The sequence below is a fragment of the Endocarpon pusillum genome (genome assembly GCF_000464535.1).
Source record: "Endocarpon pusillum Z07020 unplaced genomic scaffold scaffold218, whole genome shotgun sequence".
NCBI lineage: Eukaryota > Fungi > Ascomycota > Eurotiomycetes > Verrucariales > Verrucariaceae > Endocarpon > Endocarpon pusillum.
In genome coordinates, this window is record NW_006916155.1 from 67,655 (window position 1) to 94,595 (window position 26,941).

Here is a 26,941-nt window from a genome sequence, read left to right on the forward strand (position 1 = left end):
GAAGGCATCACCAGGCAGAAATGCAGGTAGTGCAGGTAATACAGGAAATGCAGGTAATATGAGCAATTTGTAGCTCTCTCACCCCAATCTCCCTCGTCTGTGCAGAGCTGAAAGCTGGGATCCCAGCGCTAGGCTGCGTCAGGAATTGGGTAGTTACTGAGGCTGCACAATGAATTTTGCCTTGGACGAGGCTGACAGATAGAAGCCAGGATCAGCGTAAGATCAGTGTAACATTGGAAAACAGCAGGGCCATGGGCAATTGCGATTGGCATCTGGATTGAACAGAATTGGGAGGCTTCTTGCTTCTTGCTTCTTGCTTCTTGCTTCTTGCTTCTTGCTTCTTGCTTCTTGCTTCTTGCTTCTTGCTTCTTGCTTCTTGCTTCTTGCTTCTTGCTTCTTGCTTCTTGCTTCTTGCTTCTTGCTTCTTGCTTCTTGCTTCTTGCTTCTTGCTTCTTGCTTCTTGCTTCTTGCTTCTTGCTTCTTGCTTCTTGCTTCTTGCTTCTTGCTTCTTGCTTCTTGCTTCTTGCTTCTTGCTTCTTGCTTCTTGCTTCTTGCTTCTTGCTTCTTGCTTCTTGCTTCTTGCTTCTTGCTTCTTGCTTCTTGCTTCTTGCTTCTTGCTTCTTGCTTCTTGCTTCTTGCTTCTTGCTTCTTGCTTCTTGCTTCTTGCTTCTTGCTTCTTGCTTCTTGCTTCTTGCTTCTTGCTTCTTGCTTCTTGCTTCTTGCTTCTTGCTTCTTGCTTCTTGCTTCTTGCGACGTCATCAATATCCACAGCTAGTTATGTACAAGAAAATAAACGTTGCCGCAAGACGTTGGCTATGCTAATGGCCTCGACCATGCCCTCTTTCCCCCTTTCCTCTCGCCTTCTTCTCAGATCGCCCTCTAGCATTGTCATCACCTTGCGAAGGGCCGGCAGTAACCGCCGTCCGAATCTCGGGGTCATTCGAGGATGCTCCACCTCCACCCCTGCCACTACCTTTCCTGCGCCCACCCCTTCTTCTGCCCCCTTCTCCTCTGCTCGCCGTCGCCCTCGCTGCCGCAGCGGCAGAAGCTTGCTCTTCCTCCTGCACCTTCTTGGCCTCAGTGTCCCACCATTCCTGAAACTCCTGCTCCTGTTGAATGTCCTGCAGCGATCTTTTCGCTACGGCGTCTTTGATGGCTGTCTTTTCGCCCTGTTGTTGCGCAAGTATATCGGCCATTGAATGATAAGCGCTTAATGGAGAGCTTGAGACGGTAGGTGTGGCAGAAGTATGGCGAATTGACTGAATCTGTGGTTTGGGCTCAGAAGACCGTCCTACACTAGGTATGGAGACACTTCGAGGATGAGGTTTCGGTTTGGCTGGTGTAATCTCTCTAGGGGTCGTAGAAGAACCCGCGACAGTCTGTCGCATTGTCATTGCAGGTCGAGGACTTGCGTGTTGCGAAAAAGAATCATGAGGAGGTTCCTTTTGGGAAGACGGAGACCTTGGTCCCTTTGGAACTATTTGCCATGGCGACTTTGGCTTATGTGAAGAAATGGGTGAGTCGGGGTTGCTAAGTACCTCATTGGGAGGACCAGGGACATTTTCCTGGCTTTGTTGATGTTGAATCTTCTTTCGTTCCCTTTGCGACTGCCTTTGTGGAGCTCTTTTCATTTGTGCATCTCTGTGATTGATTGCTAGCGTGAGATTTGACGTCTTCGAGGCCGTTTGCGCCATGATGTCCTGAAAGTTCGTTTTCACAGGACCAGCTAAAGGACTATCCCACGCTTTAACGAACGTCTCAGTGCCTGCTGATTTGTCGACCAAAACACCAGGATGCTTCCCCAAAGTTGAAGTTGATAAACGATCTTGGCGAAGCGACGAGCCGCTTGGGCTCCCTGCTGGGCCTTGGGGCTTGGAATGAACACTGTTCCCAGGCCCACGCGGTGCGTGCTGCCAATGAGGAAGCGGAGGCACGTTGTCTGGTAGAGCTTCATCATTCCTGTATTTGGTCTCGGTAGTGGAGGATAGGGCTGGCGACTCAACCGAACACTCGAATTCATGTCCATCATCCATTTCGAACAGCATATCCGAACCGTGTACTTTAGACGCCGTCGCCGGATCTGCCACGGCAATATGCTTGTCGACCTTGACAGACTGCCTGGTGATGGAAGAAGGCGAAGTCAGGCTAGCACGTTCTAGTCCTGCACCTCGCGACTTTTGAGCACTTAGAACACGATCCTCGCTCTCGAGTAGACGAGAACGGAGTCTGAGCGAATCGACCATTCTTTGCCTTCCTTGCACAATTTGTGGTACGAGTTCGGGATACTGATCAAACAACTCAGCTTCAGCTCTACCGCTTCTGGCGAATGGAAGACAAGCCAGCTGATTTTCCTGAACCATTTGATCCAGTTCCATGAGCAAGTCCTCATCTAGTTCTTCGAGCAATCTGTGCTCGAGCATCGTCTCGAGGTTGAGACAGATGTACTCCAAGGCAGCATGTTTGAACTCGTTGACTGAACAAGGCGCAACGGCGTTGAGTAGCTGGCAGACGTTTCTAGTCGTCACGTATTGACCCAGCACTTTCTGACAGGCTTGGGTTAACCGGTCAAGCATGAGTTCATTGGACAAAGCCATGACTTCAATGATGAAATCGATGAATTCATCAAGGCCAGCTGTTACAACCTCGTCAAAAATTTCCACGCCAGTGTCTGCGTAAATGTGTCGGAGCACCATCCGGAAGATCTGTTCTTCTACGTGCTTCAGATCAACTCGGATTAAGTCCGAATTTTCGTTAGCCCTGTCCCGTCTATCTCTCAGCCATGAGCCACCTGCTCGGCCGATGAATAGCCCTTCAAAGAAAGGGCATCTGCGACTAAGAACTGCGCTGTGAGCTTTGATTTCAACTGCATTGGCAAGCTCTATCCTGACATCAGCATCTTTGAACAAAGTCGGATCATTGAAAGCAATCTCCATGTCCATATGGAGGCATTTGGCAGGTTCTGTCATGACTCGTGCAGCCCGTTCCATACATCTCATCTCGAGAGTGGCTCCAAACTTCATCAGATCTAAACGAACTTGTCGGTATTTGGTCGCCATATGGGGTCTTTTCTGAGTATGGTGCCATACATCAGCAATATTCTCCGTGTAAAGGTAGAATACATAGTTGAGTATTGTGAGGAAATCTGCGCCTAGAAAGATTAAGTTTATCTGTCCATCGGGCCCATACTCGATTGAAAGAACATCGGGAATTGAGAAGTAATAGGACTGTTGAAAGCTTGCTAAAGCATGTCTTAGAACACGACTTCGTGCCTTGACAATAAACGAATGTGCTGGAATTCGGACGTCACCCACTGAGGAGGTAATCCACAGATCATATTGCGATTCTACCATTAGTTCGTGCCTCGCTAGGAGCTTCTGCACCTGGCCCTCAATATCGGTTGAGACCAAGATGGCTTGTTTGATATGCGCTGGACTCGATGAGCTTGTGGCTGGAGTCCAGAATCTTGGCCTTGGATTTTCCATATCAGAATCCTCATCATGACTCGGAGCAGCCAGATCCTTGAATGGGAGCATGGTGAACATTGTGTCCCATATTGACTGCGGATCCACAATTATCTGTTCTCGCATTACGTCGCAATCTTTACGAATCGCGGTATATGCTCCATATGCATTGCTTCGGACCCCTACAGCTCGATTAATGCTCGGAATGCGAGCAAATTTGTAATCTTTCATTTTAGTTGCATTTCCCTTGGTACTAGCTTGCTTAATTTTGGTACGTTTCTCTTTGCGCCAGACAGAGCCTGAGGCTGTGCAAAGAATTATAGAGCCGTCCTGGCCAATCGCAATGTCTCGTGCGGACATGTGTGACTTCCCAATGGACCAGAGCTTAGAAGGTTGTGGGAGCGCGTTGCGGGCCTTGGAAGGGTTCGTGGTAGACTGGTTCGTGGCTAAAGCGTCCTGCTTTTTACTGACGTCGATTGAAAAGACTTCCCCGAAGGTTGACAATGCACATATACTATTGCCACCACTGGTGATCTTCGATATAAAGTTGCCTGCAGGATCATAGCGCGTTGCAGAGCTGCCATTTAAGAAATAATTGGTGAAGCCTTCAAGTTGGAAGACTACTTTCGTCCAGCCAAAGTGGGTCAAGACAATGACCTCATGGCTTTCGAGCAATATCGTAGTCGCTCTATCAATTGCCGAGACCATCAGTATTGGTGATTGTAGTATCGAGACTCCTACTCTTCGTGGAATCACCTGCATTTCAAGTGACCTGGCATCAGCATCCATCAGTCCCAGCTGTCCCTCGTTTTTGCCAAATGCATAAAGAGCAACAGAGCTGAAAACGACTGAGTGCAACGAGGATGCTGCTGCTCCTACAATCATTTCCTTCTTCAATGAGCCAAAAAGTTGTCGCGGTGTCAGCTGCGTTGGGTAGTCGTTTGTAGTAGAGGATGATTGAGGTAAGCTATAGCCGAGCTGGCCATACCTGTTGCTTCCCCATGTGAAGACTTCCCCTTGCTCACAGACAGCAATGGAATGGTCTTGCCCAAGTGCAACAGTCACGACATGCTTCTTAGATAGTCCTCCTGCCTGAAGGCAGACGTAGCTGAATCTGGTTGATTCGTCTCCGGTGCCTAGCCTGCCGCCAGGTCCAAAGCCGCATACATATACATTAGATTCCGGGTCATTGGTGATCACAGCGGTATGAAGTTTCGACATGATGACGTCCTGGATAACAACCCGCTGGTGCTTGACGATAGCAGGCAAACGGTTTGCAGGCAGGGTCATAGATTGGCTTGGGAACAAGTCCTGGTCCCAGAAGTCTTTCGACCACCTGATCTGAGCATCGATATGTAGCCAATGTAGCAGCTGCTCAGGGCGAGTTAAGGTTACTTGTTCTGGAAATTGTCTATCGTCCTCATCACCAAGACCAAGATTTAGATTCTTGTTACTCCCAAAAGCGAACACCTCATCTCCTAGAAGGTTGATTTTGGGTTTGACTAGGTGCCTTGACGATCTGTCATCAACGCCGGCGTCGTCGTCGGCGTCGAAGCTATTCACAGAAATGGAATCCTCCGGATTTGGAGGAGGAATGGCCAATGACGGATGCTGCAGGTCTCGAGCGGCAATGGTCAACGCGAATACCTCGAACGGGCTATTTCCTTCATGGTCTTTGATTTTGACAAGACCTCCAGAAACATGTGGTACTATGGTTGATGCATAGTCCGTCGGATCGTCAATGTCTCTCAACATCAGAGCCTGGGCAATGCTGACATGGCCATGGTACAGTGCTCGGTGTAGCGCTGTCCATCCACTCTCCAGATCCTGTATATAGAGGTCGATGAAAGGGGTTTGGAGCAGGGCTTCGACAAAGCCAAAGGCGCTGGGACTGGAAGATGAGGCGGCAAGGTGAAGGAGAGTCCGACCATAAGCATCTTTAGCATTAACGTCGGCACGAGTCAGATTTACTTGATACGACTTTTGATCTTGTTTCCATGACGTCCGAGACGCTCTGCCTGTGTTTTCCAAGCTCTTCCTACTCTTTATGAATGTGGTGGCTGGAGAAGTCGACGGCAGTGTGGAGCTGCCACCTTTGTGTGAGATATGACTCCCAGGTCCCTTGTGTGAGCCAACATTGAAGGTGGCATCAGCCAGGTAATGACGGAAGGCATCGAGGTTGTCTTCAAGAAAGTACTGCCACAGGTAAATCATGAGCCGCAAAGCAGAGACTCAACAGATCGCTCTCGCCCTGAAGATGCGCCTCGCTGTAATCTCGATGGATGACGGCGTGTTTAAAGGCAGCGAAAGGGAAAAGGAAATCTCGGGATTCTGCGAATGCGCGAAGCGTCTTTTTGGCAGGACACAACTGCAGAAGGAGCCAAAGACACTGAATACTTGTGGTAAAGGGTTAAGTAGCAAATAAATTAGAGGATGGAATGCGTTCGGAAGAGGGATGTTGGACTCATTGTGTAGGTGAGCAATGCGCCTGTCCAATGAGAAGAGGGCTCGCGAGCATGCGGAATTTCAATTAGTAGATGGCGGCATCACAACGCTCCACTCTGCTATGTACAATACACACGCAGCGGGATTGACTCAAATTGTGCATAACTGCATTCATTAACCAGTGCTTCATGTTACGTTGCGCGAGGACAATCACGGAGAGGAAGAGACTGTTCTGCTGCTGGCCCTGTTCCAATTCCGAATGTAAGTTATTCTACAAGCTGGGCAAGAAGGGCGGTATACGTTATTGTTCTTCATGATCAGCTGCTGATTGCTTTGGTCTTGAGACGTTCCCACCCAATTTCACGGTAGCTCAGGCACCTTAACCATTCTCTCATGGAATACTACGGAGTACATCAGAGCCCAAAGTATGAGACGTTATACCTCCAGGATGCGGGAACCGAGGGACCTTCAGTTGGGGACAAATGTTCAACGATAGTGTAATTGCACACTTTGAAATATATTCAACGATCTGATGTGTTCCACAGTAGGGCCCCAAGCCGTTCATCTGAAGGGGCCAGGGACAATTTCCCCTTGACCGATCCGAGTATACTAATGAAGACCTTCGCTTCATTCACAGGCAGATACTATATGCAGGAGCATGCTGACAATACCCAGATAGACAGCACAACTCATACTTGCATGGATAATGTGGTCCACTAGGTTTGTGCTGAGAACGGCCGAGGGGTATTGAGCCCGCAAATATCATATTGCTGGAGCGTCTTCGAAAAGGCAGACAACAGCCGACAAAAGTACTACGGTGGGCACCAGTCCTCAAGAAAACTGCCTAAAGTTAGATGTCTTATGTGTTGGGAATGACACATTGGCTGTCATGTCTGGTCCGCCATGTCAACGGGAGTCAAGGCAGTCGCCAAGGTTGCTCAGCGGTGCTTCGCAGTCAGAAATGTAGAGGCTGAAGTTGGCAAGACTGAGTGGAGAACTTGAAATACCAGGGCCTGGCGATCGGTCTGGCAGCCTGGCAAGGGGAAGCTTGGGAGTGGCGAGACTAGTTATTTACCCCGTCGGAGGCCTTGAAAGCTTGGATCCGTCTGCTCAAGGAAACCTGACAAGCTGAACCTGCGCCCTTTCCCCAACCAAAGTTCCAGGCCTATCATAACCCAATGCAAGATCCCTGTTGCTAGACCGTCAGAGCTATCCTGATCCAGTATAGTTCACTTTCAGCAGACTGCCATCGTGAGTCTTATATCATTTGCCTTGCTCATCCTCTGTCTTGCAAAATATATTTTGAGAGTCATCCGTTCTCTTGCTTAAGCTGTATAGCCTGGCTGCTACGAGCAAAAAGCGCGGTTCACCATTTAGCGATACTGCTAAACATTGAGTCACGAGTCATCCTCGCACGAGAATAACTCGAGTCACCTGCCTGCCTCTTTCGGCGTCTGATTGCACGGTGACGACCCAAGGGTCACCCATTACCCATCCATCTTCAGCGAACAGTGCAAATCAATTTGCAGTGTATCGTTGTCTGTAGATTTGATCCGTTATTCGCTATCGTTCCTAGATCTGCGGTTTCCTCATCTCCTTGGAGACGTCGTCCAGCATGCGTTCAAACGCCATATCCCCAGTATTTTGAGCATCGCCACGGCCGTACCATTTCTACGCCCTCATTCCGAAGGCCCTCGTGTATCGTCACCTGTGCCAAGCATGGACCAGAGTCACATCTGTCGTCCAACCTTCATTCGCCGCTGCACGACATAAAACAAAGGCCCAATCCCTAATCGCATACCAACAACCGACCTCTTTGCGTCTGAGAAAGATCACACAATGCATCAGCATCCTCGTCCTCCGCCTGCGACGGCTTCTCCTGCCAGCTCGGAGAGAACGAATCCAGAGAGAACCAATAATCAGAGGGATCAAGACCGGGATACACCGCCTGCTGAAAACTTCTCTCGCCCCTCTCACGAGCGTGCCGGTGGTAGTGATGACTCGAATTCTTCCTCCAATTCAGCTGCTGAAGTGGCTCGACTGAACCAGGTGATCCAGGTAGGTTTCTCTTCGCACATACAAACTAGGAGCTCACCTGACACGTCTGACAGAATTTCCACACTAAAGCTGCATTGATCATCCTGCGCTCAAGATTCGACCTTGCGCCAGCATATACGAAGGGTTCCAATTCGAAACGGTCGAATAAATGGGTATATGCAATCCAGAACATGAAATAGAGTATGCTGATAAAAACGCGTAGTTCAACGTTGAGCTCGATGAAACAGAGGATTACCGAGATGAAATACGTACCTGGAAAAACTGTGACCACAAAATCCACAGGCCGCCACCCTTGACTATCGAAGTCATCCTGAACACCGATGAGCTAACCTCTAAACAAAAACTAGTTATAATAGACGACCAGGGCAAAAGATGGGATGTACAAGATGCGCTTGCATCTTCTCACACAAAATCCAGGAGAAGAAGAGGGCGTGCTGAACACGGAGTCATTCTGGAAAGATGGACAATTCAGCTTGGCGAAGGACCCTCGGAGCTTACATCGGATCTTAATGCCATTTTACCACTTGTATACAAAAAGAGTATTGTGCTTTTCAGGTCTCTTTTCACCTACAGCGCTTTCCTTCCAGCATGGAAGCTGTCACGAAAACTTGCCAAGACCCGGTCCAACAATTTCTTGAAACTCCAGTACCGCATCACAGACGGCTCACAATCAGGTAGTCTGTCCAGATCAGATAATCTTACAGTTCCTCTGTATGATTCTCAAGATGAGACCGTGTCCGACTACTCATTCGGGGTTACCGACTCACCCGCTGGTCCCTTTTCAGTCAAAGTCAGTTATCGCTTGAACTGCGAGTTCGGGGTGGATGACTCCGAGTCACTTCTCAGCTCCCGTTTTATGGGTGCCGATGACGAGCTGTTCAGACCTAGCATATCCAATGACGATGTATCTTTACGCAGGCAAACATCTACTCAAGAAGTGGGGTCTTTACCCAGTGGTAGAAGAGACGTTGTGTCCCGTCCGGATCTCGGTCAAGCTTATGGCAGTCTCTCCACATTTCATCAAATAGGCGCTGCTTCCGGAACAAGCCCGATTACTGCTTTACGAAATGCTCAGGACCTCGGTTCTGCTTCACCAGCGGCTTCACCACCCACCCGTCCAATGCCCGCTCAACGATCAAGCCAAAATCCTCGGTCCTCACTACGTGCTGTCGAAGGCAACGCGGGTATTGGTCGTAGGTCTTCTATATCATTTCAGCCGTTCAAGACACCATCACTGTCAGCTTCACCATCGTTAGTTCCACCTGTGTCCAACTCCCTCCGACCATCAGTGGGTCGAGCTCCAGTACTCGGTGCTCTTAACGAAGCTAGAGGCATGCCTCCTCCTGCTGTGCCGGCCAGTGCAGCGAGAAAGATTACTCAAACCGCTGGAGAGAACACTATAACACCATCAGCATCCAATTCACCAAAACCAGCACCAATCACTAGGTATAGTAGCAGCTTCAGTCATCGTCGCGCCCGACTGTCTTCTGGAGGTGCAGCAAAGATAGAAGATGACCAAGGCAGTAGTGGCAAGACCAGTGCGGCTTCTTCTGCGAATCAGCCAGGGTCTGGCGTTATGTTGGATGCTGCCGTTTCAGCAAACACTGCATCAGTTCACGAAGATGACGAGAACATAGCAGAGTTCATCAGTATGCTGGAGTTGAAACGGGATCTTTTGACTCCTACGGACGCCTCCGCTGCTGAAGCGTCAACTCGGCGAACGGCAGCCGCTCTGAACAGATTTCACAAAATGCGTGAGTCGAATGCAGCTCTGTCTGAGTCTATGTCTATGTCACTACATCGCTCCTCAAGCTCTTCCAGTCGGCAGCTTTCCAGCGTACCACCAATGGTAGCCGCCACATCCGTCTCAACATCATCGTCTCCCGGCAAGCCTATTTCGCCTCACACTCCTCACACACCTGCGATTCCATCTCGGCTTAGCGCGAACAGCATCATCGATTACAGCCACCGGGATCCTGTTGACTCTGGTCCTTCGCTTGATGACCATGGCGATCTATCCGAAGAAGCTCCTAGTGACGGCACTGTCGTGGGACCAGCTGCCTCCCATGTCCCTCCTATCGACATACCAACCTCTCCACGACCATTTATGCCCAGCTATCGACGATCAAGCTCTGTTGCACAACGTCGCATCGTCGCTGATGACGAAGATGTAGGTGAATTATACGGCATGCGTAGCGCTAGCATGGGAGCGGACAGGCGAAATGTGTCGGCTTTACACACAGCACCAGCAGACGTCCCAACCGATGATGCCGAATATGACCCAGATCAGGTAGCTGGTCGACTCACACATCGTTCTTCTCTTGAATATCACCGCCGATTTGCTTCGGGCATTCAGCCGAAAACAGCAGAAGGTGCCGAATCTGGTTCTGGTTCTGGAAGCTCCTCGGTCCACCAAGTATACCGCTCGCGCCTTTTCAGAGGTGGTGGAGCGGGTCGTGGTTTGACCCCGCCACATGGATCTGAGAGTGGTGGAAGCGGCAGCTTCGAGAGAAGAGGTGGCAGTCGACAAAGCTTTAGTCGGCCATCAGATCAGAGAAATTTGCTTGACGAGGATGAGCCGCTCTTCTTGCCGTTTGCTATCAGTGACATTGGCGCTTCGCGGAGGAGTTTAGAGGAGGCGAGGGGCACACAAGGATCTACAGAAAGGGATAGAGGAGGGGATACCAAGAGAGGGGGGAGACGAGGTGGCGGTTACCAACCTTGGGGTTCCTAGAGCGGACTTAAAGAAGGCTAGCTGATTGTTTGACCAAGAGGAACATGTTTTCGCCCACGGAACGGCTTCGTTGGGCAGGCGCAAGACGCCAAATTGTCGGAGATTAACTGCATTGGAAATGTCCTTGTGCACCCTGGCGTTGGTGCTGGCGGTCTATACTCCGGGCTTCTTCCACAGACTGGAGACACCATGACATGCTTTCAGCGGAGAGCAGTATTGGGTCTGAAAAGGAATAGCAAGCAGGCCGGCGTTTGTTGGAGAATGGAAATACGGTAACTATATCTAAAGTAAGAGTCAAATAGATTTTGCAAGACTATACAGTTTGTCTACTTGAAAGACCATCGCGAGGTTAAAAGAATGGACCTTGATGCTGCCATGTTCACTCATCTTTATTCTAAGGTGTTGTTCTGGCTGAATTTGTCATTCGATGATCCCTCTGGCCTGCCCAAAAGAGTAGCCGTAGAGGCTATGGTCACCGTAAGCGATAGCTTGCACAAAACTTCATACTTGCTGTAGGCCGCATTGTGAAATATCGGACTCTGACCCTCCAAGAGCATCCGGGAACCAACTGAAACGACAAGAATTTCACAGAAAGCACATAGCTCATCTTGGAGCGAAGGCCAAGTAGTACCGAGCGGTTCGCTGGTAGGAAACGAAGCACGAGGCCATAGGAGGCTGGGATGGTAGGGTCGTCAAGGACACCGGTAAGCAACAGTGGCTACGGAGAGTGTGATGCAGTGAGGAGCGCGCAAAGCATGGAATCCTGCTGGCATTTGAGAAGTCGTACACTCTGATCAGAGTCCAGAGATTAGGAGACCGGACAGCTTTTCGATCAAGTCATTGAGGTCCAGCTATTTTCATCTAATGAACTCCCATACTACGTTAGCCTCTATGAGGTGAGCGTACGTTGGAATTTCCTCGCTCGACCTGTCCAATAATGGATCTGGCTCGATTAACTTCAGACGCTGAAAAGCTCGAGGGACATGGCCAATATTTATCAATGCTTTCAAACCTACACCAACATTCTCGCCTGCGACTTGTAGAGTGAGAATCCGAAGTATTTTCACGAAGACTATCACGTGCGATCCGTTAGCTTGCTTGGCCTTGCCTCTTAGGTTAGCTCTTGCTGCTGCTCAGCAGCTTCTTCTCCTCCATCCACTGCTAGAATCAATCAAGTAACTCGGTCCATTGCAAAGACTAAACACAGGAATTCGACTTCAGTCTGCTAACGAGATTGGCACCGCAGTATGCCCATGGGGAAGGGCTCAAGGTCTCCAATACTCTGATCCCAGTGTAGAAGCCCATTTTTCAAAGATGATGTGCTGACGATGAGAGGGGAGTGAGGTCACCTTGAACTCCTGTGGATGAGCGTCGGGGCGAGTATAAGTATGAGTGCTAGTATGCTAGCTTGTTGCTACTAACTTGAAGAAGTTAACTGAATATTGGTTGACAAGGTTTAGAAGAACGACATTTTCTTCCTGCCATCTTGTCTGGATATCTATAGTCGAGCGCGTGGCAGAGAAGTACCACCGATCATTTGAGATGGCGATTACCATATGGCAAAGTCTGTCTGTGCCACCGGGTTTCCTGAAAAAGTACTGTGTCGGCGCTGTTGGCCTTAAGATGTGTTCAGCTCGCCCTCCGTCCTTACAAGGAGAAGGAAGTGGGGATAGCTTTCGGTGTAGAGTACTACGGCGTTCTCCTACATGTGTAATCGGTTCTGCTTCAATTTACGATGCCTGCACTTGTGTTTACGCTTGCTTAGAATTTCATTGACCCGCAGTGTTTTCTTCCTGCTTACTTCTGCCTGGGTTCAGTGTCCAGTATGTCTAACAGCTAACCCACACCACACCCATTTTCTTCTTTCTTCTACCAGTGACTCTGGATGCAGAAATTCCTGCGTAATCAGCCATATGAGCTTCAGGCTGTTATCTGGCTACATTAACGCGGTTGCACCATCCTCATCTGACCGAACCCTGCGTTCAGCTTTCCCTTCGACTTGCTCGGAGCTCGCTCATCTGCAACTTCTAGTTAGAATGCATAACCGCTGAGAGGCTACGGACTTGAAAATACGCTTAGAAATAACAAAGTGGCTTAACAGTCAACCTGGCCTTACCATGTCAACCTCCACCAACCGATACCAGGTGCGCGACGATGACACTCCCTTCGAAGTCATTAAGAAGATCCGCTGCTCCCGCGGGATGGATGTTAAGGGAAAGGTTATCAGTGATACCGCTTTTCAAACCTTCAAGATGCTTGGATCGGCACTTAGGCTGTAAGTGGGTTCTGATCTTCTATCTCCAGCTTCACTGACACATGAAGATTGGCCGATATGAATCCCCAACCCGCACATTTTGTTCTGGAAGCTGTTCAGAACGCGGACGACAATGACTATCTGGTGGATGCCCCTCTATTGAACATCACCTATCTCCATGACATGATTCTTATTCACCAGCAACGAAACAGGATTCACCAATAAGAACGTCCAAGCTATTTGCACCATCAGTGAGAGTACCAAAACAGACAGACCAGACTGCACTGGAGAGAAGGGTATTGGTTTCAAAAGCTTTTTCAAGATCGCTGTGGCCATCCACATTGCATCTCGCGGTTTCTCCTTCAAGTTCGATAGCCGTCGCTTGTGTGGCATGATTGATCCTGAATGGGCTGAGTTTCCGCAACAGCACGAGCGGCCAGGTACGACACAGTTCTTACTTGAGCTTGCTCCGGATGCTCCTAGAGCCAGAATTCAGAGTGAACTACGTGCCTTTGACCCAACACAATTACTCTTCCTTCGGAGACTAAGGACAGCCGAAGTCTCTGTTGACGGTGAGAAGATGATGGTCAGGAGAGAAGATTTCCCTCAAGTCAACAAGTACAACGGAGAAATGCGACGGCTCATAGTATCAAAGCCTGGTAGTCACGAGGAAGTCGTTACCGACTATATGATCGTCAAAAAAAGGATCCCTGTGACCCATGGATCTAATAAACACCCTAAAGCAAAAGAAACGGAAGTTATCCTGGCTTTTCCCGTTGCCTCTGACTGCCCTGTGATCGAGGCCCAGAATGCTTACAATTTCCTTCCTGTTCGCAAAACGAGTTTCTTCGTAAGTTATGTCGTCGTTAAGCTATACAGATCCGTAGATTTGCTCACTACAGATAGTTTCTCATTCAGGCTGACTTTATCTTGGCTGCAAATCGTGAAGATGTGGATGACTCGCATGAGGGATGGAACCAAATGCTTCTCAGAGCACTGGCTCAGGCGTTCACTTTGGCAGCACTCCGCTTCAAGGACACCCCACTCAAGTTCTCTTGGATTCGCTTTCTGCCAGTTGATGGCGAGCCGTGCTTTGCACTTTCGATGCTTCCAAAACTCATCCGACAGAATCTAGGAAAGGCTTCTATACTTTTGACTAGTCATGAAACACCAGTGTCTGGCTCAGAAGCGGTGTTCATCCCTCAAGCATTCAGAATCGGAGACAGAAATCCGCTTATTGACAGCGCAATCTCTTTACACAAGGAATGTGACAGTTCTGACTTCACTCGGCTGAGATGGCTGGGTGTAACGACAATGAGCCAGCAACAATTTCTCTCCCACCTCAAAACTTACGTCGAAGTTGAGTCCGGCCGACAATTTCGAGAGCAGAAGGCAGCGTGGCATGCAAGCCTGGCACGAATCCTTAGCGACAATCAGGAAATCAGTGCTGCGCAGATCGCCAAGCTGCCAATAATCCGGCTTCAAGACGGGCGCTGGGTTGCGACAAAGAATAATGTGATTACGTACGAAGTGGCCGACACGAATATCATGGACAGAGTTCCACCCGGGCTTGATCATATTCAATTGGTGCACCATTCAGTTGCCTCCAACCCGTACGGACTGAGACTGTTACAGAAATTAGGCGTCAAGCGGTTTGACTCCAGACAAGTTTGTAACCTGATCATCAGTCAGCACAAACGTTCTACTAAACCTTCTTGCGACATGTCCGTTCTCATTTCTCATGCAGTGTACCTTTTTCAGGCCCAGCATAATCTGAGAGGTCTCAACACATGCGAAGGTCCCATGCTCTGGCTATGCACCTCCAACGGTGCCGTGGGGCGTGCTTCGGCATTGTATGTTGACGATCCACAATTGGATGACCCTGTAAGCCGCCATTTGGCGGAAGGACCAGCAGCCGGTCTTGTGCTGCATAAGGAGGTCGTGGAGGCTGTCGGTCGTGGAGGCTGTCCGTGGTTCCAAAAGCACTGAATGGTTGCAATGGCTTGTAAAACCCTTGGAGTGTCGCCAATCCTTCGAGTTGCCAACTCTGCAGGAGACAATATTACAGCTGAGTTTTCCTACTTCTTGGAGAAGCGTTTGCCATTTGTCACCTTGCGTCATCTGCTAAAGTATTGGCATGTCCATTTCCCATTAGACAGCGTTCCGAAGGGTGTCAGTCAGGCTATTGCATCTACAAAGATACAATACGATGGTCACAACAAGCAAGAGCTCGGTGCGCTCTCGATTGCTTGTAAGGAGCTGGAAAATGTGGCTCCCAAAGGTCTGCCCTTCTTGAACGCCGGCATCTCAAACACTTTGGCGTTGGTGTCCCTGATCACTATCATTTTGTGTGCCATTGTATCAACACTCAGAAGACAAAGTCGACCATGAAGAAGGACGTCATTCCGCTGTATCAGCTCTTGCAGAAATGCTTTGCCCGAGACGAGAAGGAGATCATTTCGAATTCAGAAACAAGCCAATGATCTATTATCCACCGGAGAGGAAATGGGTATTGTCATCAGATTGCGTATGGGAGGCTAAACGGGGTTCAGCAACCAAGTATATCCTAGCGGAGCATTACCCGGACCAGAGGCATCTGTTCCATGAATGCTTGAGAATTCCCAATGCTGATATTGACATGGTTCTTCAGTAGATTGCCGATATGAGCAGTTATCTCGAGCCTGATACGCCCACTGTATCTCGCCTACAACAATTACTCCTCGCACTTAGCTGCCACCTACCGGAGCTCCCACCTCATGAAGCTAGGAGGAAACTTCAGCGAAATCTGGAACACCAGCCTATTATCCCTGTTTACAGGATGATCAATGGGGTGAAAGAAACTAAGCTTATGCGATTGGACTGGGACTTCTGGTTCTATGCCGATAATAAACGATACTTTGAGGCCTTCGATGGGACCGAGGTCTGGCTAGCGGCGTTCACTCACGGAGACTGGTCCGACATGCGCCATTTACATACTGTAGGAAGTGAAGTATTTGGTAGGCGGGAGCGCCGTCTTTCTAAAGCTGCCAAGGAGACCAAGGCTGGAGGAAGATATCTCAAGCTGAGTGAGGATGGAACTAGACTTCTTGCATGGAAGGGTATCTATCTTAGAAGGTCGGATGAATCCAGCACACTTTTCGCACCCTACTAATATCTGGCTAGGATTGCAACGCAAGCAGCTCATACCAAAACTCCATCCACGGCCATCCTGCAGAAGACAAAAGCTCTTTTGAATCTGGAAGTCTGGGGTGGGGCATCTCTCGAAGCTAGACCTTATGTTGAATGGCGACAAAAGGCCAAAGTCACGCCAATATACGGTAAGAATGTTCCATGCAGGGTATCAATTGAGCCATCGCCAGATGGGGCTGGGCTTCGAATCTGCTTCCAGGAGGGTCTCATAGAAAGCAGAAGGCTAGGAGGGGCATACTACGACCTCGCTCGCGATCTAGCGGAATATTTTGGGGACAGGAGACACTCGCTACTGATGGGGCAAGTCTTGCATGAGGACGAACCTCAACAGATTGAGGAGCTCCTCACCAAGCATGGTGTGGGACCTTGTGAGGATGAACGTGCCTATCGCGATGTCACCATCCAACTTGCAGCTGTTACAGAGCCAGATGAAACTGGTGTGCCTAGGAAAGTTGCTCGTCCTAATGAAAGATCATCGAAGACAGAGACTGCTGACAGAGGCTCTCATGCAATGACACATGAAAAAGAAATCAACAGTGAACGCCCAGCGTCTCATCATCCAGCAATGAATATAGAGACCGAAGCTGATACAGAATCAGTACCAGCTCTGCAGATAAATGCACGAAAGGCACTAAGCTCTTCTGTAAAGAAAGCAAAGGTCGCTGGAACCGTGCCGTCTAGAAAAGCCATCAAGGACGCAGACAGCTCCTACGCAAACGATGATCGTAATGTGATGGGAGAACGGAGCTCCCGGATGCAGATCCCAGGTTCGCTCGAGTCGGCCAATCCCTCCATTGAAGACCGTGACGTAGGCCTGCAAGGGGAATATTTCATGTATCGAATGCTGAAAGCGATCCTTGGGAACAGTTTTGATGCAGCAACAAACTGGACGAGTGAGCTACGACAATTTGCCGGCCGAGAGTTCTCCGCATGGCAGCCTGCACCAGGCGAAGAGGACGCATCTGACTTTACCTTTTACGACAAGGAAAAAGTGCTGCTCAAGTGGTTGCTTGAAAGGGAGATCAACGTTCCCAGTATTTGGCAGCAGAAGCCGCTTACGTTCCACATCGAGGTCAAGGGCACGACGCGATCCTGTGACGAGATATTTCACTTGTCCAGGTTGCAAAAGATGAAGGCTGCGAGGCTGACCACTCCATCCGACTCTGACGAATCGCTACCCGAGGATTTGTTCGTCATCTTCCGTGTGTACAAGCTGTCCACAGATCCGGATGGCGAGCCTGGCTTGCAGATTTACATCGACCCGTTCAGACTCATCGCGGAAGGCGTGTTGCAATGTGAAGCTGAGGGTTGGCTCGTTGGGCCGGCTTGAGCAGTCTGCTATCTTTTGACCAGGAGACGCCCATCTCTTACCTCGTCCCCCGAATCGAAAGCCTATGACGCTTGACCACGGTCATTTGACGATGGAGCGGACACCGAATGTTCTAGGCGTTGTGAAGCGAGGTCTAGCTACCAGCGACAGCTCTATCCACGGCAGCGAAAGCTCTGATAGAGCCTTTGAGGTGGCACAAATGTGCAAGAAATCACTGCAGACCATCAGCCCATCAGCCCATCAGCCCATCGCTCTCCGAGCTGATGTTTTCTCTAGCCTGGTTAGCTCAACGCTCGTGTCTCCGAGGCAGCGAGAAGATCGAATTGAAAATGAAGACATCCAAAAAAGACCTTATTATTCTCTATTCAGAAGGACATCCTTGAGATTATCCCAAAAGCCGAGGTCGTAGATATTCACTATCTCGCTTAGACGCCTCACCTGCGTCCATCGCTCGTCTTCTTCCCATTGTTCACTATTTCCATCCATGGGTCCGATTTCCCCGTCCATATTCGTGTTCCCCTTGCCCCTCCTCTTCCGAACCCTCGGCCCCCTCCCAGCCGCCTCCATCCTCACAACCACCCACGTCGGCATGACCGGCCACTCAAAACCGCAATCATCCCCTCCACTCCGCCCCCCATTTCCCCTTCCAGACTCGGACCCACTCTCCAAACCCCACTCCCTAAAATCCCCCCTCAACTCCTCCACCTTCCCTCTCCACACCCTCCCCTCTCCAATATCCTCCCTCAGATCCGCCCATTTGCCGCTTTCGTTGGTCGTCATCCCCGCCCAGATGAGATAGACGTGGTAGAGCATCAGACCCAATGCTAAGGGGAAGGAGAGGAGGGCCAGGAGGGCTGGCGCGGCGATGAGAGGGTGGTCTGCTATCATGGCGCTCCACTGCTGGGTGTAGGAGGACCAGGAAAGGTGTTTCGACCAGTGAGGATTGAGTGAGCTGGCGGAGGATGGAGAGGAGCTTGGTAAGGAGGAGGAGCGTTGGAGTTGGATCTGCACATGGAGGATCTGGTAGCCCAGGTAGGCGCCATAGGCCAACAGGAGGGTGAGGGAGAGCATCAGGACGAGGAAGTAGAGGTAGTTGTTCCGGCCGACGCAGTTGTTGATCCAGACGCAGTGGTGGTCGGCCTTTTGCACGCAGGCGCGGCAGATGCTGCAGTGTTTGCTGCGGGCCGGTTTGGCGAGCTGGCAGGTCCGGCAGGTTGGGGTGGCGAGCGGCGACGGCGAGGTCGGAGAGATGATGCACGGGGCACGGAGGTCGTTGGAGCCGTGGAAGATGGTGTGATCGTACGGGTAGCGTTTCAGCGCCGCGCGGTGGTTGGATCGCGTGATGGTGGAGGAGGTGGAGCGAGAGAGGTGCAGGAACAGGTAGGGTGGGGTGATGAAGAGGGGGATCAGCATGTGGTGGAACCATGGGAGATGAGGGAAGGTGATGCGGAGGAGCGGTAGCGCGGCAGGGATGAAGAGCATCTCGGATATCACGAGGAGGGCCAGGAAGAAGATCTAGCGGGCGCGCACGCTGTTGTGTTAACGGTTTATATTTCCTTGGGCTGAGAACAGAATGCTTCTCGAAACGGGGTCCTTCCTGAAAGGGTAATGGGGGAGTTAGGAGAAACGAAAAGAGAAAAGCAGAGCTATGACTTTGAGGAAGATCTGCATACCAGCACGATCGGATGCTTCTCATGCATCAGGTAATGGCCCGTCCTCCTCAGACTCGTTCCCACCCGGCCCCCGGTAAGGTATCGATCGATCGCCGCCAGCCCATGTGGTGTGTGGATCCAGATCAGACGATGTAGAAAACCGATCGGTGTGCGGCTGTAAGTTTTTTTTGTCAAAACCAAGAAGAAGAAAGAAGAAAAAAAAAGAACGTGTCGATCCGCGAAGAGAGGGGGAAAGGGGTAGATCTTTATTTACCGAAACACGGGCAGGGAGCCGAAGAAGGAAACGAAAACTGCAAACGAGATACCGAGCACGGCAAGGCCAATTTGCCGCACGGTGCCCATGGCGCTGAAGTCGCGATCCAGTGCCGGGATGGGGCGTAGTCCATATGGGCCAGCGAGACCTCCTATCTTAGATGTGTTGCCCTGTGGACGAGGGTGGCGAGATATGGAGATATATGCAACGAGATGGGGGCTTGCTTCAAGTGGGTGCGTGCCGAGAGAATTGGTAAATAAGTATTGTTTCTGGCACCGGCAGGGAGGTGGGACGATAGGATGGCAATGGCAGCGAAAATAACGAGATCAGCGGCTTCAAGACAGGATGGCTGAGTTTTCCGTGCTTGCTCCACTACCAACTGGTCCTGGAGAGCTGGAGAGATAAGTTCGGGTCCTGGGAAAAGAATACTTTACCAAGAGGAGCTGAAAAGGGGGGGCGGAAAGCGAACGCGCCTCTCACTTCTTACATTCCCGTCAGACACCAATGTGTTTGGGAATTTATGCTATGGTCATCCCATGTGCTTATACATGTCAACGAATACAGTCACTACGAGTAGCATCTACTTGATCAGGCGTGACGGAGGTTGAAGGAAGTGCATGCTCGAACAGGAGAGCCCCTATTCCATGCATAGGTTGTCCATCTAGCACTATCTCTTGAGCGGTCAGAGAAGTTCGGCATCACCGTTCTTAGCATCTCCTGACTCGTATTCTTATGTATCAGACGAGAGAAAAGGCTTGACTACGTCTAGAATTGCGTCCCCGAGACTTCCTCCCAGACCACCCGCAAAGCTACGCTACCACAATAAGACAAATGGTGGTGAGTCGAAGACTGACACCAAGATCTCTACGGCCAATCCAAGGATAGCTCGCATGATGTCACCCGGCACTGACCTCATATGCTTGACACATACCAAGGGCGAGTGGTTGGTAAGTACTTATTATTGTTTGTTGTGGTATGACTCGCCGCGGGTCGAGGAAATATCTGTGCATGTTCACCAACGATCAGACTTCGCTCCAGGAAGGTGAAGAGCAGGTACTTGTCTTGACAGTAAGGGTTGCAAAGAATGCGTCCTGTTTGCTCGCTCCGATTTATCTGTAGTTATACGGTAGCAAATCAGCGTCTGTTTCAAAACAACAAGCTCAAATGCAAACAAGCTGAGCACTGCCCAAACAAGAAAACCCTGCGCTGCTGTCAAGCCTCCTCGTCATTAGATTGATTGTAGATGTGTCGAGACCTTGCCGGGTCCTTGCGCATCTGCTGTCCCGAACCTGTAAAGCCCACTATGGAGAGAGTCAGTAAAGAAGTAGGACCCAATAGAGGAACAACACACCTCTGGCATTGACCCCCTCGGGTGTTCTGAACATGCTTTCCTTCTTCGCAACTTTGCCCACTTTCCCTTTGGTTGCAAAATCATGCCATTTCGCTTTACCGGCCTCTAATTCCTTGCCGGCTTTCACTTTTCGCGGGAGTTTGGCAGGCCGAGGCGGCCCATCACTGACCTTGCTTGGCTCTTGCCTCGCCTGACTGGCCAGTGCTGGGTTGACATTTGCTGCGGCGGAGATGACATTGGGATTCGGCGGCGGAGATACATCAACCTTGCGCTTCTTGGAATCGGCTATAAGTTTAAGATCTTTGCCCTCTAGGGTTTCGGTGGTGGAATAGTTTTTGAAAGTGACGATATACACAGGCTTGCTCGAAGAGCCCGTGATGGATGTGATCCTGGCTGGGTAGAAGGCGCCATCTCCTGTCTTCCACCTTGCTAACACCGTGTCGTTGACCTTGAACGCCACCGGTGTTTGTGATTCCTCAGTTGCCGGCTCGGCTTCGATCTTTCGGTAGCCTGCCTGAAACGCAGGGTGTTGGGATTTGTCCCATTTCTGGGGCTGTGGCGAGGACTGTTTGGGTTGGACTGGCGCTGTAGCTGGCTTTAGCTCTGCGATAGCTGATCTGGTGAGCGAAATCACTTGGTCAAGTTCAAGCTGGAGAGCCTTCAGCTCTTCATTCTCTGGATCGTTCTGCAGCCCAAGGACCACGGTCTCTAGCTGTTTGGAAATGGTTAGCCTTGCATCAATCCACGAAAGTCCTAGTAGCTCATCTACCTGTAGTTCATACTCTCGAATTTCACCTTCGAGCGCTGCTACCTCGGAACTCATGACGCCGGCGGCAACGAACCACCGCTCAACAGCAGAAACCAGGGAAGAGAACGATAAGGTAATGGGTCTAACGATTAGCGACCTCGAGCATAAGGATCTTGTTTTGTCTTAACGCTGGCTTTGGCTCGGGGCGAGGGTGGCCATTTGCGCAGAGCTTCAGTGGATGCGCAGTACGACTAACCTACATACTACGTTACGTAGTACCAGCACGATCACGTGCACAGGAGCTCTTGGCGTGTATCGATGCATTCAAGTTCAACCTGACTACACCAAATAACTAATAACTGCTACTATCTAAGTTACATTGTTTGGATCCGCCCCTGATCTACCGTGTCCAGATACCGATGCAGTCCTGTCTTCAGCCTACCTAGCAGAAACAGCTGGGCTAGGCAGCAGCAAAATCCCCGTCATTTATCAGGCTAGCATCCTCGAACTTTCGTGCTAGTGCCTTGATTTATAATCCGTGTTGCGTGGGTTAAGGATCCTACTCGAGCAGCACTTTTGCGGCATTTACCTGACTATTTCCGTGTGTAGCCAATCGCTTAACCTCTTACTGGCGGTAATGCTGCTGAAAGTTCAATCCCTGCTCTTGCATGCTCCGTCTTCTCCCTACCAATACTTCCGTCCCCTTCAAACTGGCTCATCATCTCTTTACACTTCTGGCTTGAGAAACGGCCGAAAGCTCCTCCGTGATTGTGACGCTAGGGACTTGTCGAAAACACCACATTCGTGCCTCTATCCCGCCCTACTAAGTACTCCCGCCCTACTACCTGGGCCTGGAGCGCAGCCCCACCATATGTACTATTCTATCTTCTTGCCACAATCCTTCCTGTCAACCTTCATTCTACCAGCTTCCCGTCGTTAGGTTTTCTACGACGTAGTTGAGGATTGTAAGGTAGTAAATCTTATTTGCACAGGCAGCGGCAGCATCAGACGGCCATTGTTATACCCTTCAGCGGTTACCGCATTGGCTTTCCTGCAAACTTCGCTTTCAACTTTCTAGCAACGCCGAAATCTACACTTCAGCCAAGCATCCAAGACGATGTCGCCATCTGAGCTCCAATATCATCTGTCGCCTGACCAGCAAACCTTACTTGTTGCTGCTCTGGCTTCCAATCGCCTTTCTAGCTCGAACAAGGCATCAGCAAATGATAGAACATCGAAACCATCTGACAAAGAAAAGAATGACGAGCATTCTGCAAAGCAAAATGGATATCAGAACAATACAAATGGTCACTCGAACCAGTCTGCGCAGAATACGCTGACATCGGGCCTATATCCGGAGCCTGACGATTGCCCGTTTGGCTTTGACCTCGACGTAGATGTGGATGACAAGTTCGATTTCGATAGCAGTGGGCAGTTCATTGATGACTTTCCAGGGGATGTTTCACAAATCGATGCAGGTGACCTTCACGAGAAAAGGAAAAGTATTGGGGACAAGGACGATGAAGAGGAAGGTGGTGGAAAAAGGAGGGAAAGTGAAGGTGGGCCCGGCAAGAAACCAGGCCGTAAGCCACTTACAGCTGAACCAACCACCGTAAGTTGTCCATGAGAAGTAGTCGTCCGTTCTGACAATGCGCAGAAGCGCAAAGCACAAAACCGGGCTGCCCAACGAGCCTTCCGTGAGCGCAAGGAGAGACATTTGAAAGATCTGGAAACCAAAGTGGAGGATCTGGAAAAGGCATCCGAAACCACAAACAATGAAAATGGGCTACTCCGTGCTCAGGTGGAGCGACTTCAGGTTAAGCTCGAGGAATATCGAAAGAGACTATCATGGATCGGCAGCAGCGGCCAGGGTGTGAGCCCTTCCCTCGGATCTGGTGCTCCTGGTGCTGCAGCAAGAAATTCTCTCAACTCAAATCACAATGATTTCCAATTTGAGTTCCCTCGATTTGGGGATCCTCCTACCAATAATCTTCCCAACAAGGCCACGTCGGCTGACAAGGCAAATAACCGCTCCTTGCAGTTAGCAACGCTTCCCTCCGAACCGAGCAGCTTTGGTGTACCGGGTATCGTTGGGCGGACTTCGCGGACTTCGTTGCCAAGCTCGAGCCCACAGATGCCGGGGCCAAGTCACAGATCCACTGGTAACTCCCCTACGAGTGCCTCAAACCTTTCGCCCTCGGTACCCAACATACAAAGCTATGCCAGTGCCAGCAGCCTTGACAGCTTCAGTGGACTTTTTAGTCCGTCGATTCTGGAAGCAAGTCGGCAGGCTTCAACCGGCTACTTTACCCAGAACAACAGTAACCACTCCAATCAAGTATCTCGCAACAACTCAGACCAACACATCAGTCCAGTTGCAAACGTGCGACAGTACAGCACTTCAAGTTTGACCAACTCAAATTCGCCTGCCTCGTCGTATGAGTCACAGCAGAATGGCTCATCCATTGGGACGTCTCCTGAGCCAAGCCTGAGCTCTCCAGCTCAAAAGATGACGGACTATGGTCTCAACACAATCAATGAAGAGAACCAACCGCAAATTCATTTTGGTGGTAAGTGACTAGTCTACCGGAAGCTTGCCATGAGCAGCGAAGCTTGGACGAATCCCGTTTCCAATTTGATATCATGTCTAATCAAACTCGCAGGCTCTTTTGTTACTCCCAATTTTGACCCTAATTCGTTCAATTGGTTCGCCCAGCAGAACGGCGGTGGATTTGACCCTGTACTGTTTGGCGATTATAGAGAGCCTCAGGACGCGGTAGCTTCGCAAGATTTTGGGGCTTTCTTCAATGATGCCTTTCCACTTCCAGAGTTGGGAAGCCCTGAGCATAATTTCAACGAGGTTGGCCCAAGCCCAGCGAAGCCGGATCTTATGGCGCAGGTCGAGGCAGCTCAAGATGGGAAAGAGGAACATGCTACCAGTGAAGATGGCTCAAAGATGATTGGCTGCAACCAAGTTTGGTTTGTCCCATCCTTTCTTTCTTGTCAAGTCGGTACTGATACGTGGCGTAGGGATCGATTGCAATCTATGGAGAAGTTTCACAACGGAGAAATTGATGTCGAAAGTCTTTGCACCGATTTAAGATCCAAAGCTCATTGCTCGGAAGGGGGCGCTGTGGTTCACCAGAAAGACGTTGATAATATCCTCAGCTCGGCACGATAGGCGCAGCATCATTTTTGTCTGTTACCATCTTACCCCGGAGGGGTAACTCGGCTTTTTGTGACGCATTTCATTTCTCCCAGTTCTTGATGGGTATGTTGCGGGGGCTCATCGGGGGGGCGTTGGCAGTTCTATTTGGGGGTGTTGATCCGTCTGATTGCCGGTGGGCCAAACAGAGTCTCATACCCCAAAAGCTCGAATTGCCAGAGTTGGTTTGTTAGATAAACATACATACATAGTCAATATCTTGTTTGCCTGTGGATCTCCATCTCTAAGCTCTGTGTGGGCGCGTTATAGAGACCGATCATCGCACATAGCACCTGGGGGCACCTGCGATCCAAACCATCTGTGCGGCGCTAGTCCACATAGGGAAGACAAAAGATTTTGGAGAAAGTATCGTGAAAGCTTCATTCGCTAGAGATTCCACGTCTACCTTTCCGTTATCCTGCGACAAGTCCTTTGTACCTTTCGCCAGCCGCCAGCCTCATCGCTGTGGAAGATCCATCGCATTAGCGTGTATTCTGTGCATTTCTTGTGTCTTCCAAAATCCAATCCGCAGCACTTTCCACAGCTCTAAATCGGATTCCTTATGGCTTCTGTAAGTCCGATTTGCAATCCTGCCTGCCTTTCCTACCATCTCTCCTTGCTGCGGTTTACATCTCTTCTGCCATGTGTCGAAATGTCCCTCAGGTAGTACTTGCGCTGATTGTCGAATGTCAACAGCCTCATCCGCAATTCCAAAATCAAGGATACCTCCCCAACGGTTCAAGCGGACCAGTTCCCGGCGCTCAAGCTCTTCTCCCGAATAACGGGCGCGTAATTCAGTCAGGCGCGACTAGAGTTCTCTGTGTTGCAGACGTTCGAGGTATTCGTGCACCGCCAATGAGCGAAGCGTCAATGAGACTCACGCATCACAGGCAACTTACGATCTTTGAACGAACTCGCCAAAGCAGCAAGAGCAGACTACATCCTCCATACTGGCGACTTTGGCTTCTACGATGAGAGTTCCCTGGATCGGATAGCGGACAAGTGAGTTGGGAAAGAAGGATATACCAGTGCAAGAGATCTGACCGGTTGTTGATAGAACCCTCAAGCATGTAGCACAATACTCGCCACTACTCAACGACAACATAAAGCGACAGATTGCTCAGGTTGCGATAAATCAGTCGATCAAGAATCGATTTGGCGCCGAAAACCTTCCACTGTCTGAGCTGCCACTTCTGTTGAACAAGCAGCTCACCCTAGACGTCCCTGTCTACACCGTTTGGGGTGCTTGTGAGGATGTTAGGGTTTTGGAGAAATTCCGATCGGGAGAATACAGAGTTGAGAATCTGCATGTCATCGATGAAGCCAGTTCACGATTATTAGACGTTGGAGGTGTCAAGCTGCGACTCTTAGGTCTTGGTGGCGCTGTGGTTATGCACAAGCTATTCGATAATGGCGAGGGCAAGACTACCATTGCAGGTGGTCAGGGCACCATGTGGACGACGTTGCTGCAAATGGGCGAGTTGATCGATACAGCAAATCGTGTCTACGACCCGGCGGAAACTAGAGTCTTCATCACCCACGCCTCACCCGCCCGCGAAGGCATGCTCAACCAGCTCTCAGTCACTCTGAAAGCCGACTTTTCCGTCTCCGCTGGACTGCACTTCCGATATGGCAGCTCTTATAACGAGTTCAGTGTCAATCCTACTCTGGATCACTATCGGGGCAAGCTTGCCGCTTCTAAGGCTTCCTTCCAAGATGTATGGGAAACAGTCAGAACCGAAGTTGAGCAAGCCATTCTCCAGAACGACGCACAGAAGACGCTGCTTGAGAACGCACTCGACATTGTCAATCGGATGCCAACCGTAGCGAATGGCGGAAATCCATTTGGAGGACCCGTTGGCGGCACCAATGGTGTAGGTCAAGTGGACGAAAGCGCATTCAAGAACATGTGGAACTTTAATCTTGCTGATGCGGCCTTCGGTTATTTGGTTCTGGAAGTTGACGGTGGTCGGATCGGGACCGAAATGCGCGCTCAAGGTTTCAACTTTGCTCATCGTGGAGGTGGAGGAGCAGGACCCGGAAAGCCGCCATCTACGCAACCAGTACCGCTCCAAACCCAAGCTCCGCAAAGCATCTCCGGCGCACCCGCATCTGCTCCAACTGGTCCCGCTCAGAACCGCAGCCCAGCTTTTGCAGCCCCTGCACAGCCTTTTCCGCAACCACCAGCTCAGGCACCAAGACCCCAACCAACTCCAGCAGCAGCAAGACCCAGTCCAGCG

The 26,941-nt window shown here is 50.3% G+C and overlaps 8 protein-coding genes across 8 annotated transcripts in view; 5 read left to right on the forward strand and 3 right to left on the reverse strand.

Moving 5' to 3' along the window:
• Positions 1-211: 211 nt before the first annotated feature.
• On the reverse strand, positions 212-5,675 carry EPUS_04229 (uncharacterized protein; the record flags this gene model as incomplete). The annotated part of the gene is made up of 2 exons (XM_007803325.1): positions 212-771; positions 833-5,675. 2 exons carry the CDS (start codon positions 5,673-5,675, stop codon positions 212-214), a joined length of 5,403 nt encoding a protein of 1,800 aa, XP_007801516.1.
• A 2,070-nt stretch (positions 5,676-7,745) lies between these two features.
• On the forward strand, positions 7,746-10,698 carry EPUS_04230 (uncharacterized protein; the record flags this gene model as incomplete). The annotated part of the gene is made up of 3 exons (XM_007803326.1): positions 7,746-7,964; positions 8,018-8,116; positions 8,167-10,698. The coding sequence occupies 3 exons, from the start codon at positions 7,746-7,748 to the stop codon at positions 10,696-10,698; spliced, it is 2,850 nt and encodes a 949-aa protein (XP_007801517.1).
• A 2,117-nt stretch (positions 10,699-12,815) lies between these two features.
• Positions 12,816-14,941, forward strand: EPUS_04231 (uncharacterized protein; the record flags this gene model as incomplete). Its single annotated transcript, XM_007803327.1, has 4 exons — positions 12,816-12,973; positions 13,021-13,096; positions 13,179-13,802; positions 13,859-14,941. The coding sequence occupies 4 exons, from the start codon at positions 12,816-12,818 to the stop codon at positions 14,939-14,941; spliced, it is 1,941 nt and encodes a 646-aa protein (XP_007801518.1).
• A 673-nt stretch (positions 14,942-15,614) lies between these two features.
• Positions 15,615-17,471, forward strand: EPUS_04232 (uncharacterized protein; the record flags this gene model as incomplete). Its single annotated transcript, XM_007803328.1, has 2 exons — positions 15,615-16,066; positions 16,115-17,471. The coding sequence occupies 2 exons, from the start codon at positions 15,615-15,617 to the stop codon at positions 17,469-17,471; spliced, it is 1,809 nt and encodes a 602-aa protein (XP_007801519.1).
• A 354-nt stretch (positions 17,472-17,825) lies between these two features.
• Positions 17,826-18,953, reverse strand: EPUS_04233 (uncharacterized protein; the record flags this gene model as incomplete). The annotated part of the gene is made up of 1 exon (XM_007803329.1): positions 17,826-18,953. One exon carries the CDS (start codon positions 18,951-18,953, stop codon positions 17,826-17,828), a length of 1,128 nt encoding a protein of 375 aa, XP_007801520.1.
• Positions 18,954-20,609: 1,656 nt separating this feature from the next.
• EPUS_04234 (uncharacterized protein) lies at positions 20,610-21,571 on the reverse strand (the record flags this gene model as incomplete). The annotated part of the gene is made up of 3 exons (XM_007803330.1): positions 20,610-20,698; positions 20,749-21,460; positions 21,518-21,571. The coding sequence occupies 3 exons, from the start codon at positions 21,569-21,571 to the stop codon at positions 20,610-20,612; spliced, it is 855 nt and encodes a 284-aa protein (XP_007801521.1).
• A 1,042-nt stretch (positions 21,572-22,613) lies between these two features.
• On the forward strand, positions 22,614-24,677 carry EPUS_04235 (uncharacterized protein; the record flags this gene model as incomplete). Its single annotated transcript, XM_007803331.1, has 4 exons — positions 22,614-23,108; positions 23,154-24,066; positions 24,160-24,475; positions 24,527-24,677. 4 exons carry the CDS (start codon positions 22,614-22,616, stop codon positions 24,675-24,677), a joined length of 1,875 nt encoding a protein of 624 aa, XP_007801522.1.
• A 666-nt stretch (positions 24,678-25,343) lies between these two features.
• Positions 25,344-26,941, forward strand: part of EPUS_04236 (uncharacterized protein) — a gene marked incomplete at both ends in the record, with an annotated part of 2,432 nt that continues 834 nt past the window's right edge. Inside the window, 3 exons of the mRNA XM_007803332.1 lie at positions 25,344-25,539; positions 25,592-25,703; positions 25,759-26,941. The exon at positions 25,759-26,941 is cut by the window's right edge and continues 834 nt beyond it. Of these exons, the coding sequence (XP_007801523.1) occupies positions 25,344-25,539; positions 25,592-25,703; positions 25,759-26,941 (1,491 nt within the window). The remainder of the gene's footprint in view (positions 25,540-25,591; positions 25,704-25,758) is intronic.